We start from the raw sequence: 13,883 nt of genomic DNA on the forward strand, positions 1-13,883 counted from the left end.
AGCCAAACTGAGCAATCGGGGGAGAAGGGCCTTGGTCAGGGAGGTGACCAAGAACCCGATGGACACACTGACAGAGCTCCAGAGTTCCTCTGTGGAGATGGAAGAACCTTCCAGAAACACAACCATCTCTGCAGCACTCCACCAATCAGACCTTTATGGGAGTTTGGCCAGATGGAAGCCACTCCTCAGTTAAAGGCACGACAGCCTGCTTGGAGTTTGCCAAAAGACACCTAAAGGGCTCCGACCGTGAAATACTAGATTCTCTGGTCTGATGAAACCTATATTGAACTCTTTGGCCTAAATGCCAAGCCTCACATCTGGAGGAAACCTGGCACCATCCCTACGGTGAGGCATGGTGGTGGCAGCATCATTCTGTGGGGATGTTTTTCAGCATCAGGGATTGGGAGACTAGTAAGGATTGAGGGAAAGATGAACATGGAAAGTACAGAGATCCTTGATGAAAACCTGCTCCAGAGTGCTCAGGACTTCAGTCTGGGGCGACGGTTCACCTTCCAACAGGACGACCCTATGCCCACAGCCAAGACAACTCAGGAGTCGCTCCGCGACAAGTCTCTGAATGTCCTTGAGTGCCCCAGCCAGAGCACGGACTTGAACCTGATCAAACATCTCTGGAGAGACCTGAAAAGGGCTGTGCAGCGACACTCCCCATCCAACCTGACAGAGCTTGAGAGGATCTGCAGAGAAGAATGGGAGAAACTCACCAAATACAGGTGTGCCAATTTTGTAGCGTCACACACAAGACTCAAGGCTGTAATCGCTGCTAAAGGTGCTTCAGCAAAAGGTCTCAATACTTACGTAAAAGTGATATTTCAGTTTATAAAATATATTTTTTGTTTTGTTATTATGGGGTATTGTGTGTAGATTTATGGGGGGAGGGGGGCAGACAATATCATCCATTTTAGAATAAGGCTCTAAAGTAGCAATATGTAAAAAGTCAAGGGGTCTTGAATACTTTCTGAATACACTGTATATACAGTAAGTTTGGACACCTACTCATTCAAGCGTTTTTTATATATTTTTTTACTGTTTTTACATTGTAGAATAATTGTGTGTGTGTGTGTGTGTGTGTGTGTGTGTGTGTAGTACGTTGGTATGAAACATTTGGTTTGGTTTTCCCACATACTGCACAGTATACAGTCCCCATGGGGGAGAAGTCTGAACACCCGGGCCTAGTTGTCACATTTTGCTGCCTTCATTTTAAATCTGTTCTCTTGCAGTGTTACTTAAAGGCCTTGATGCAATCAGGATGGATGATTTGGACTGGATTTCTTTAGCACAGGCTTCTTCCTTCTCAGTCTTGTCATACAGGCCAGTATTGTGGAGTGAATGCATTGTTGATCCATGCATAGTTTTTCACCACTCAGCCTATGAACTCGGTTGCTGTTTTAAAAGCACCTTTAGCCTCAGTGATATCCCTGAGCAGGTTGTATTCATTACAACCCGAGTTGCGCAGCAGTCTAAGGCACTGTATCGCAGTGCTAGAGGCGTCACTACAGACCCTGGTTCGATCCCGGGCTGTGTCACAAACGGCTGTGACCAGGAGTCCCATATGGCGGTGCACAATTGGCCCAGCGTCGTCCGGATTAGGTCAGGGTTTGACCGGGGTAGGCCATCATTGTAAATAAGAATTTGTTAAATTAAAGATTACATTTTAAAAATAAACATTCCACGACTCAGTTAGGATGGACGGACAGATCTGGGTGATTTGATACTTCATCCACAGATGTAATTACCATACGTGACCGTACTCAAAGGGATATTTATGTCTTGGAATTATTTCATGACCTTCCTCTGATCTGTGGCTGTTGAATGTGAAATTTGTGCAGGGTGTACTGTAGACCTTGACTAGGCAGGCACTGTAACTAGCTCCTTAAATGTCTGGGTTAGAATACTGCATTAATCCTTTTTCATTTTGTTCACTGAGAACTATATTTGAGTTTCAAAATCACCAGCAGTTCCATAAACAAGACCATATTTAGAGTTCCATGTTTGTGAATAGAAACTGATACACTCAAAGATCAAACTCATTGGTGTAATGGCATTGTGTCCTGTGTGTGTGGTGCTGTACTACCCAGTGATTGTGTGTGTGCACCAGGGTGTGCCATGACACGGAGGTTCCAGAATTGATTGTCATGAAGGTGGACAGGGCGATGTTAGTAGAGCCGCCTGACTGGGGCTGTTGTTCCCACTGCACAAACAACCCCACTGAGTCCCCTAGTGAAAGCATAGCACGCCAACAAAGCACCAAACAACATTCTAAGTGGTCAATAGTACATAATTTACTACGACAGCGGAGTGGTTCTGTAGGATTTACTACGACAGCGGAGTGGTTCTGTAGGATTTACTACGACAGCGGAGTGGTTCTGTAGGATTTACTACGACAGCGGAGTGGTTCTGTAGGATCTACTACGACAGCGGAGTGGTTCTGTAGGATCTACTGCGACAGCGGAGTGGTTCTGTAGGATCTACTGCGACAGCGGAGTGGTTCTGTAGGATCTACTGCGACAGCGGAGTGGTTCTGTAGGATCTACTGCGACAGCGGAGTGGTTCTGTAGGATCTACTGCGACAGCGGAGTGGTTCTGTAGGATCTACTGCGACAGCGGAGTGGTTCTGTAGGATCTACTGCGACAGCGGATTGGTTCTGTAGGATCTACTGCGACAGCGGAGTGGTTCTGTAGGCTCTACTGCGACAGCGGAGTGGTTCTGTAGGATCTACTGCGACAGCGGAGTGGTTCTGTAGGATCTACTGCGACAGCGGAGTGGTTCTGTAGGATCTACTGCGACAGCGGAGTGGTTCTGTAGGATCTACTGCGACAGCGGAGTGGTTCTGTAGGATCTACTACGACAGCGGAGTGGTTCTGTAGGATCTACTACGACAGCGGAGTGGTTCTGTAGGATCTACTACGACAGCGGAGTGGTTCTGTGGTTCTGTAGGATATACTACGACAGCGGAGTGGTTCTGTAGGATAAACTACGACAGCGGAGTGGTTCTGTGGTTCTGTAGGATATACTACGACAGCGGAGTGGTTCTGTAGGATCTACTACGACAGCGGAGTGGTTCTGTAGGATATACTACGACAACCAGAAAGCTCCAAAAGCACAGCCTCTGTTCCACTAGAAAATAACCCTAATGATGGGAGGTGAAAAAAAGCCAAATTGCTTCTATCCATTCAGGGAGTATGATCAAAGTTATCTTGCCTCTTACCTAGCCAACATCTGCAACACAGAATCCTATTTGTCGTTTTTATTTCCAGAGATGGCGATGAGCTGAAGAAGTCTCTGTCTGAGTTGGCAGACAACAAGGACAATAAAAGTATCACGCGGATCAGCAGTGGCAGTAACCCCTTCCTGGACATTGCCCACGACCCCAACGCCGCAGTCTACAAAACAGGCTTCCTGGCCCGCAAAATCCACGCCGACATGGACGGCAAGAAAAGTAAGTGATCACTGAGTCTTAGACTGATTTTTCTCAGTGTTCTTTTGAAGTATGCCTTCAGATGAACCCAAGCTGGACCATTTTAAATGTCCCTTACATACAGTATTTAACACATGGTATTTAAAATGGCTCTGTGCTCAGCATGTATTTCATATGCCCACTCAGGTTATTATTAGCATTCTGTGGGTTCCTAACTAGCCTCAGTCAGAGAAACATATTTTATACCATTTCTAATGAGGGATGGGATTTTTCAGGCTTTTTGAAATGCTGATTTGCTGCAGCCTCTCGGTTAAAAGACTAAGCATTGTGACAAACCTCTGCTCTCTAGGATCCCACTAATGGCCCCTGTCTGAAGCTCCAGATTCCACCTCGACCTTCAGATTGTGATGTTTGTCTGGAAACAGTGGAGACAAATAGGTCATTAATATAATTGCTGCGTAATGCGAAACCCCTAACGGGTGCACTTTAGATGCAGAACCTGCCGGTTAACCCGACGAGAATGGATGGTGTTGGTGTTTCACATCCATTTATCTCTGGGCGCTAATGACTTTACCTGCTGACTTATTAGCACTGAGCTTCATGCCTGCAGAAAACCATCCAGATTACAGTCAATATCTGCTGCACAGGGTAACCCGGTGTTTTTATACATGAGTTTAATTTACTTCCGAGATACCACAATGGCTTTCCAACTGATAGTAAATATATTGAAATATATGGCATGAAACGAGAGGTCACCGGTTAAAGTGTTAGAAGCTGCTTGATTAATGTCTTTGATAAATGTTTAGTATTCCGTATCAGGTCCTGTCGTCGAGGTTTACACCATGCAGATTGTTTACAATGGCCTATTTAAATTCTGGACACAGCTCATGGGAGATAAGTCACCCAAAATGAAGCCCTCTCAAGTATCAGTCTCTATGGTCATTGTAAATAACTATAGTGATGCCTTTCAGAGCAGGCCGGTTTCAGGTACATTAATCCAAGCCAGGAACATTCCAAACAGTCAGACCTTTCCTCCAATATTTTCCATACCCCTGGACGGTTATTAACTTCCTATACCATTACCAATGGAGTTTAAAAGCAGCTCTGGTTACGAGTTTCACTCATTTCTGATCCCCGCTAATCACATGATGCTCTGTAAGAATGCACGTCGTTGTCCCACGGGGCTGCAACATTATGACCAGCTAGAGACGAGATTCTCCCAACTTCGGACTCTAGGTCTGCTTTCCAAATGGCACCCTACTCCCTATATAGTGCACCCTATGGGCCATGGTCAACAGTTAAAGGAATAGGGTGTCATTTTGGATGCTGCCCTAGGCACTGCTCGGAATGAATGCCGTTGTCCCACACGAGTGGCACGGCTGAAAATACACTTTTTACATTTTTGTTTTGACACATTTTTTTAATCTTCCAACTGAATGATTTGGATTACTTTTGCTAAATTGTTCATAATCTGATTTGGGTTTTGTTTTGATCAGTTGTTGAGTTGATGTCAAAATCATGAAAGAAGGATTTTAAAGTAATGGGGCAGACCTGAAATTAATTCCAGAACTTGATTCCATTCCGATTCCTCGTCTCTATATGAATTCCTTATTTGATTGGAATTAAATGATTGTCCCCAACACTGAAGCAGATTGTATCCGTGATTAACACAACAGACTAGAGATTAAATTGCAATTGAACATTACTTCAGCTCCTACACAAATAATATTGTACCTAATAATCATAATTCTCTTATTAAAATGATGTTGTTGGTCACTAAAATGTCCCCTTTCATTTTCCAGCACCAAGAGGAAAGCGAGGCTGGAAAACGTTCTATGCTGTTCTCAAAGGAATGATCCTCTACTTGCAGAAGGTAATACAATGCTATGTATACCACCTTGAATGAAGCTTCCTGTAACATTTGTGGTCGTTGCTCAGGTTAACATGTCATTGATGACACTGAGTTGACTGAGCGTTGTGCCAGTAACCAGCAGGTAGCCTAGCGGTTAGGAGCGTTGTGCCAGTAACCAGCAGGTAGCCTAGCGGTTAGGAGCGTTGTGCCAGTAACCAGCAGGTAGCCTAGCGGTTAGGAGCGTTGTGCCAGTAACCAGCAGGTAGCCTAGCGGTTAGGAGCGTTGTGCCAGTAACCAGCAGGTAGCCTAGCGGTTAGGAGCGTTGTGCCAGTAACCAGCAGGTAGCCTAGCGGTTAGGAGCATTGTGCCAGTAATGAAACGTTGCTGGTTCGAATACCCCCCCCAGCGGACTAGGTGAATAATCTGTCGATGTGCCCTTGAGTAAAGCACTTAACCCTAATTGCTCCTGTAAGCCGCTCTGTAAATGTAAGAAAGCATTAAATGTTGCGAATCATTTTATTAACACCATATGTGCCACACAGTGCACATAGTTCCATATACTACCCATATGTTTCCAACTAGGGGTGTTAATTTTTTAAATTTTTTATTTTTTTATTTTACCTTTATTTAACCAGGCAAGTCAGTTAAGAACAAATTCTTATTTCCAATGACGGCCTAGGAACAGTGGGTTATAACTGCCTGTTCGGGGGCAGAACGACAGATTTGTAGCTTGTCAGCTCGGGGGTTTTGAACTCGCAACCTTCCGGTTACTAGTCCAACGCTCTAACCACTAGGCCATTAATGGTAAACTGTTAATCGGTTAGCCGCCGAAAATACATTTGACCGGTCATGCATATCGGTCTAAAGGTCATTTGCATAATTGAGTTGAATTAAATTGGCGGGTGTGTATTTTCGTTAACAGTAACCCCAGTCACAGCAAACAACAATAGTAAATGCGATGGTGTGTTAAACTGTTGATTACCACGATTTAAAAATAGCTATTTTCATTTCTCAATCTCAACTCATTCGCTATTCGAGTGCATAGGCTGTAGTCAACAGAAGACGAGCAGTTATTTTTATAAAGACTTCCTGGTGCCATTAACCGGCATTTCTCTCCTGTTCTATTCGCTTTCATATCACCTTTCTTTCGTTGTCCAGAAGCCAAAGGCACAATCCTAGTCATAATAGCAACCCATCCTTGTTGCTATTAGATTCCCCCTCTAAGTTTCTAAGGGATATTTTCTTCTCTGTCACACATGGAACCTCTTGCATTAGGGTGAACTGTTAAGAACAGTTCTCCTGCTAATTGCATTTTGGCAAATATTGTTTTATTAGTTGCTTCATTACAGCAGTTGCATGTTCAATAATAACATAGTCTTTTGACTGGAAGACGATAGGCTTGCTATGATTGCATGTTTCCATTAAGCTGTGTTAATGACAAATGGCTCTTTGTATGCATGCATCGTATTTTCTCTTGGTCGTGTTACTGTTCGTTGACCGGTTAATGAGGGTCAGTTAGTCGGCAGCGAAATTTACCGAAATGTGTACCCCTTTTTCCCACCTTATCAAACCCCTGATCCTAGGCCAGCTCTTAATGTCTGGACTGCCAGATAGGCACAGAGTCAACCCACATTGGTCCTCTCTCTGGGCCAGGATCAGTGCAGAGCAGATATCATGTCCAATGCTGAAGCTAAGCTGCTTGTGAGGACACAGTCATGTTCAGTAGGGAGAAAACGTGTTGAAGGACTTTAACAACCTGAAATTGAGAACACAGTTAAGAATACAGATTTTTGTATTCGGCACACAACCCAAATGGCACTGCCAAGGCAAAAAAAGGCAATTGTATTATTTTGATGTTCTCTGGCAGTCAGACACCCCACCCCTGTTAGACACCCCACCTCTGTGTCAGTTTTGGGAGGGGAAGTTATTGTTATGAGTCCTCTTACGTTACCAACCAGAGCAACTTAATTATTCCAGCATGGATGATCTCTAATGGCTACAGATGGGACCAGTCAACATGTCACTTCTCTTGTGGCCAGCATCCGTTCTGCCTACCCCATCACTAACAGATGCAGCTATTAATTATCAACATCTGTAGTAGAATATTGGATTACATTTTAATATCTGAAGTGGCACAGACAAAATGTTTCCAAATGTAAACATGGTCCTTATTAAAACCTTATCGTGCTAAACATGGTCCTTATTAAAACCTTATCGTGCTAAACATTTTTCCTCCTTGTGACTGATTTCAATCCCTAGTGACAGGTGAGCTCTGTAGCCTCGTGGCGCTGCTCTGTGGCCTGGTGCCGCTGCTCTGTGGCCGGGTGCCGCTGCTCTGTGGCCGGGTGCCGCTGCTCTGTGGCCGGGTGCCGCTGCTCTGTGGCCGGGTGCCGCTGCTCTGTGGCCGGGTGCCGCTCCTCTGTGGCCCGGTGGAAATGGCTAGGAAACCGGCAGTCTTGTGGATTGCGTTTCTACTTCTGTGTGCTGATTTTGATGCCTGGCTGCAAGAGGCTGCTGTGGTATTGTCGGCTAATGACCAATGACGTTACAGCTACATTAACTTTGGAGTAGCAATCACCGCAAATGAATCTGTGTGCCTCGTCAATAGGCTCTGGGAAGCAGAGAATAATTTGTCCTACGTTTATAATGTGAACTCCTGTGACGTGTGGAGGCAGTGAGGTGCTCAGACTTGCCACCAGCTCTAGAACTCATCACAACACCTGAGAACACTGAGTGACAATCACGACTGGCAGAGGTCAATTGCACTTCCCTTTAGTACATCACACACACAGGAAGTTACATAAACTACTCCTGGAATTCAGTAATGGTTCTTACGAAACATTATGCTCTGGAGATGTATGGAAGGCTCCTTTAAAGATGATTATAAAAGGTTGCCAGTACTCCTACATATCTGAATAATGTAAATCCTGATGCGTATTTCAGCATAACTGTTCAACTGTTTTATAACTGAAGTGAGGGTCAAAATAATGCATTCCGCTTGTTGACATGGTTATGAACTTTCTAGGGTGTAAATTGGATGGAGTGTGCACTTGTAGAGGCTTTAAGTGCAGTTTTATTGCAGGGCAAAACAGACTGGTTGTGTTCATCTATTTTTCTGTGTCCTAGTCCAGTTTCTCTATTCCAGTTTCCTATTATCTTGATCTGATGCTGTGTGTTTTACTGTAGAGACTGTAGTGTTTGACTGTAGAGACTGTAGTGTTTGACTGTAGAGACTGTAGTGTTTGACTGTAGAGACTGTAGTGTTTGACTGTAGAGACTGTAGTGTTTGACTGTAGTGTTTGACTGTAGAGACTGTAGTGTTTGACTGTAGAGACTGTAGTGTTTGACTGTAGAGTTTGACTGTAGAGTTTGACTGTAGAGTTTGACTGTAGAGTTTGACTGTAGAGTTTGACTGTAGAGTTTGACTGTAGAGTTTGACTGTAGAGTTTGACTGTAGAGTTTGACTGTAGAGTTTGGAGATGTAGTGTTTTACTGTTTAGAGATGTGGTGTTTTAGGGGTGGACGCTGTGTTAGACTTGTGTTTTACTGTCGACTCTAGGGTATTTTGTATTGTATTTGGGGGGAAAATATATTGAGAAGATTGTGTAGTAGTGGTGATTTTAATGAATGAATTTGCATGGTATTGAAAAATGACACTGCTTTGAATTATTGTTGGTGAAGGATGACCGGCAGGGCTCTAGATGATAAATTCAGAACGACAAATTTTCCATGTAGTGCGATCGACAGCAGGAATATTGAATCTCTGGGATGTTAGGCAAATGATCAACTGTAACCTATTGAAGCTAAATGATCAACTGTAACCTATTGAAGCTAAATGATCAACTGTAACCTATTGAATCTTGGGGATGTTATGTTAAATTATAACCTTGATATGCCACCTGACAGGTTTACTGTTATCAGCACCCCAGTCAATACTGTTTACCATTCTCCACACATTTGTCAATGCACTGAGGCGCAAAGGTGTGAGGGGATTTCATATGAATCCCCACCCCTCGTATTCAGACACCTCTGTCTCGTCAAGCTAGATTTGTTGATGAAGTCAGTTCAACTACTTTGTCATCTTTTAAGCCATCCTGAGTCACTATTCTGTGTCATTTGAGTTTTGTACGCCATGAGGGGGTCGCTCAAGTAACTGTTTTATGACACAAAACAAAAAGGTTTGACCAACTTCACACTGGCCTACACAGAAGGTCATGGGTTGCATTTGTATCATATACTCCCTCCTGTTGCATTTAAAAGCAGCAGCAGGCAGCAGCAGGCTCGTAAGCATTCATTCAAACAGCACTTTCCTGCGTTTGCCAGCAGCTCTTCGCTGTGCTTCAAGCATTGCGCTGTTTATGACTTCAAGCCTATCAACTCCCGAGATTAGGTTGACAATACTATAGTTTCTATAAGAACATCCAATAGTCAAAGGTCTATGAAATACAAATGGTATGAAGAGAAATAGTCCTATAATTCCTATAATAACTACAACCTAAAACTTCTTAACTGGGAATATAGAAGACTCATGTTAAAGGAACCACGAGCTTTCACATGTTCTCATGTTCTGAGCAAGGAACTTAAACGTCAGCTTTTTTACATGGCACATATTGCACTTTTACTTTCTTCTCCAACACTTTGTTTTTGCATTTTTTTAAACCAAATTCAACATGTTTCATTATTTATTTGAGACTAAATTGATTTTATTGAAGTATTATATTACGCTAAAATAAGTGTTCAGTATTGTTGTAATTGTCATTATTACAAATATATAAAAATCGCTTTTTTTTGGTCCTCCAATAATCGGTATCGGCATTGAAAAATCAAATGGTCGACCTCTAATTGGTGCAAGCATGGCTGGACAGTGCACTCTTCCGGAGAAGAGTTTAGAGCAGGGGTTGTCAACAGGCAGTGATACATCTTTTTTGGCCCCCTAGTTTTGAATATCTTTTGTCGTTTTGGACAAAAAATTGTAATTTAGGAAATCTGTATCCAAGTATTCCCACAGAAAAAGATGTGATCGTGTCTCAATGTTATTATTTTGAAATACATTCTATTTGGGGGCTTAGTTACTTAGTCAATTCGCAGTGTAAAAATGATGTTCTGGCCCCCAGAACCATCTCAGATTTAGAGCCAGCCATGGTATCATATACCCAGTGGGGAAAATGGAACAGTGAGACATGATGTTACTTTATGGTTGTGAACTATTTTTCTGGTTGAGAAAATATCATATGATTACATCCAACTGGTTTCTTATGCAGTGTAGGGGTGTGTGACCCCATGCCTGATTTCTGTTGTTGTCTCCTACCCTCCCACAGGACGAGTACAAGGCTGAGAAGGCCCTCTCAGAGGAGGACCTAAAGAATGCCATCAGCATCCACCACGCCTTGTCCATCAAAGCCGTGGACTACGAGAAGAAGCCCAACGTTCTCAAGCTCAAGACAGCTGACTGGAGGGTCTTCCTTTTCCAGGCCCAGTAAGTTGGCTCTGGAGTGAAGTTTACCCTAGGGTGATCTAGGATCAGCTTTCCCTCTAATTCTAACCTGAACCATTAGTGGGAGAAATGAAAATCTGACCCCAGGATCAGCGTCTAGGGACAACTTCACCTTTTATCCTTAAATTGCACCACCAGCGACCGCTGCCTCTGCAATCGGGTGGCACAATTTACTGCCGCAAAACAACCCAACGTTATTTCCAGTAGAGCTAGAGAGACGAGGGAGAGAAAAGGACCACTTCTGGAAGCAAAATGTCATTTCACGCTTGGCTTCAAGCGCAGTGAAAATCCATTTGTCTCGGCCATTACTCTGTCCAAAGTCTATTGTTCTTGGTTTCCTTTGTTCCCTCATCATGGAATATTCCAGGTGCCTAATAGAGGTGCTTATCATTGAAGAAGATAGGACCTCCTCCTGGGATGTGCTTCCATGATGCATAAATGAACAGTGGCACAGTTGGGTTGTATTTCTATGTAGTTCACCGTACTCTATCAACTTTGAACGATTATTTTCCCCATCACATGGTTGAATACCAAAGCTGTGTTTTATTCAAAATGTTCCCATATAAAGTTTTGTAAGTTGTTTATTTGTCTCTTTTTCCCAACAGAAGCCCAGAGGAAATGGACTCTTGGATCAGAGTAGTCAACTCTGTGGCGGCCATGTTCTCTGCCCCCTCGTTTCCCGCCGCCATTGGCTCTCAGAAGAAATTCAGCCGTCCACTGCTACCGGCCACCACCACGAGGATGTCACAGGTACGGTAGAGCCTCCAGAAACACCACCTCTGGAATATCACCGTTACCTACAGTACCAGTCCAATGTTTGGACACACCTCCTCATTCAATGGTTTTTCTTTATTTGTACTATCTTCTACATTGTAGAATAATAGGGAAGACATCAAAACTATGAAATAACACATATGAAATCATGTAGTTACCAAAAAAGTGTTAAACAAATTCTTCAAAGGAGCTGCCCTTTGCCTTGATAACATCTTTGCACAATCTTGGCATTTTCTCAACCAGCTTCACCTGTAATGGTTTTCCAACCGTCTTGAAGAAGTTCCCACATATGCTGAGCACTTGTTGGCTGCTTTTCCTTCACTCTGCGGTCCAACTCATCCCAAACCATCTCAATTGAGTTGCGGTCGGGTGATTGTGGAGGCCAGGTCATCTGTCGCAGCACGCGATCACTCTCCTTCTTGGTCAAATAGCCACAGTGGGAACCACACAAGCAGAGATCATCCGTTCACCAACTGCGTCTTAAAGACACAGCGATTGGAACCAAAAATCTCCAATTTGGACTCATCAGACCAAAGGACAGATTTCCACTGGTCTAATGTCCATTGCTCGTTGTTCTTGGCCCAAGCAAGTCTGTTCTTCTTATTGGTGTCCTTTAGTAGTGGTTTATTTGCAGCAATTTGACCATGAAGGCCTGATTGGGGTGGCAGGTAGCCTAGTGGTTAGAGCGTTGGACTAGTAACCGAAAGGTTGCAAGATCGAATCCCCGAGCTGACAAGATAATAAATATCTGTCGTTCTACCCCTGAACAAGGCAGTTAAACCCACTGTTCCTAGGCCGTCATTGAAAATAAAAATTTGTTCAAGATCAAGTTCTTATTTACAATGACGGCCAAACCCGGACAACACTGCCCTACAGAACTCTCAATCACTGCCGGATGTGATAGATAGAGCCTGGAATAAAACCAGGTAATTGCACTGAGATGCAGTGCCTTAGACCACTGCGCCACTCGGGAGCCCATATTGAGATGTGTCTGTTTCGAACTCTGTAGCATTTATTTGGGCTGCAATTTCTGAGTCTGGTAACTATAATGAACTTATCCTCTGCAGCAGAGGTAACTCTGGTTCTTACATTCCTGTGGCGGTCCTCATGAGAGCCAGTTTCATCATAGCGCTGGATCATTTTTGCTACTGCACTTGAAAACTTTCGAGGTTCTTGAAATTTCCCGGATTGACTGACCTTCGTGTCTTAAAGTAATGATGGACTGTTTCTCTTTTCTTTTTTGAGCTGTTCTTGCCATAATATGGATTTAGCCCTATTTGGTAAAATACCATCTTCTGTATACCACCCCTACCTTGTCACAACACAACTGATTGGCTCAAATGCATTAAGAAGGAAAGAAATTCCACAAAATAACTTTTTATCAAGGCACACGTGTTAATTGAAATGCATTCGAGGTGTCTACCTCATGATCCAGCCCAGTCACGGACCAGGATGTCTTGCTCCCAGGCAGACTAAATAACTTTTTTGCCCGCTTTGAGGACAATACAGTGCCACTGACACGGCCTGCAACGAAAACATGCGGTCTCTCCTTCACTGCAGCCGAGGTGAGTAAGACATTTAAACGTGTTAACCCTCGCAAGGCTGCAGGCCCAGACGGCATCCCCAGCCGCGCCCTCAGAGCATGCGCAGACCAGCTGGCCGGTGTGTTTACGGACATATTCAATCAATCCCTATACCAGTCTGCTGTTCCCACATGCTTCAAGAGGGCCACCATTGTTCCTGTTCCCAAGAAAGCTAAGGTAACTGAGCTAAACGACTACCGCCCCGTAGCACTCACATCCGTCATCATGAAGTGCTTTGAGAGACTAGTCAAGGACCATATCACCTCCACCCTACCTGACACCCTAGACCCACTCCAATTTGCTTACCGCCCAAATAGGTCCACAGACGATGCAATCTCAACCACACTGCACACTGCCCTAACCCATCTGGACAAGAGGAATACCCATGTGAGAATGCTGTTCATCGACTACAGCTCGGCATTCAACACCCTCCAAGCTCGTCATCAAGCTCGAGACCCTGGGTCTCGACCCCGCCCTGTGCAACTGGGTACTGGACTTCCTGACGGGCCGCCCCCAGGTGGTGAGGGTAGGCAACAACAACATCTCCCCGCTGATCCTCAACACTGGGGCCCCACAAGGGTGCGTTCTGAGCCCTCTCCTGTACTCCCTGTTCACCCACGACTGCGTGGCCACGCACGCCTCCAACTCAATCATCAAGTTTGCGGACGACACAACAGTGGTAGGCTTGATTACCAACAACGACGAGACAGCCTAGGAGGTGAGGGCCCTCGGAGTGTGGTGT

The 13,883-nt window shown here is 44.3% G+C and overlaps 1 protein-coding gene across 3 annotated transcripts in view; it reads left to right on the forward strand.

Moving 5' to 3' along the window:
• The window catches only part of LOC139408329 (pleckstrin and Sec7 domain containing 3, like), a 148,605-nt gene that overhangs the window by 120,471 nt on the left and 14,251 nt on the right, over positions 1 to 13,883 (forward strand). For all 3 annotated transcript variants that reach the window (XM_071152079.1, XM_071152080.1, XM_071152081.1), the window contains exons 11-14: positions 3,277 to 3,458; positions 5,240 to 5,310; positions 10,609 to 10,766; positions 11,390 to 11,534. In XM_071152079.1, coding sequence (XP_071008180.1) covers positions 3,277 to 3,458; positions 5,240 to 5,310; positions 10,609 to 10,766; positions 11,390 to 11,534 — 556 coding nt within the window. The remainder of the gene's footprint in view (positions 1 to 3,276; positions 3,459 to 5,239; positions 5,311 to 10,608; positions 10,767 to 11,389; positions 11,535 to 13,883) is intronic.

Source organism: Oncorhynchus clarkii, chromosome 5 (genome assembly GCF_045791955.1).
Source record: "Oncorhynchus clarkii lewisi isolate Uvic-CL-2024 chromosome 5, UVic_Ocla_1.0, whole genome shotgun sequence".
NCBI classification, from domain to species: domain Eukaryota; kingdom Metazoa; phylum Chordata; class Actinopteri; order Salmoniformes; family Salmonidae; genus Oncorhynchus; species Oncorhynchus clarkii.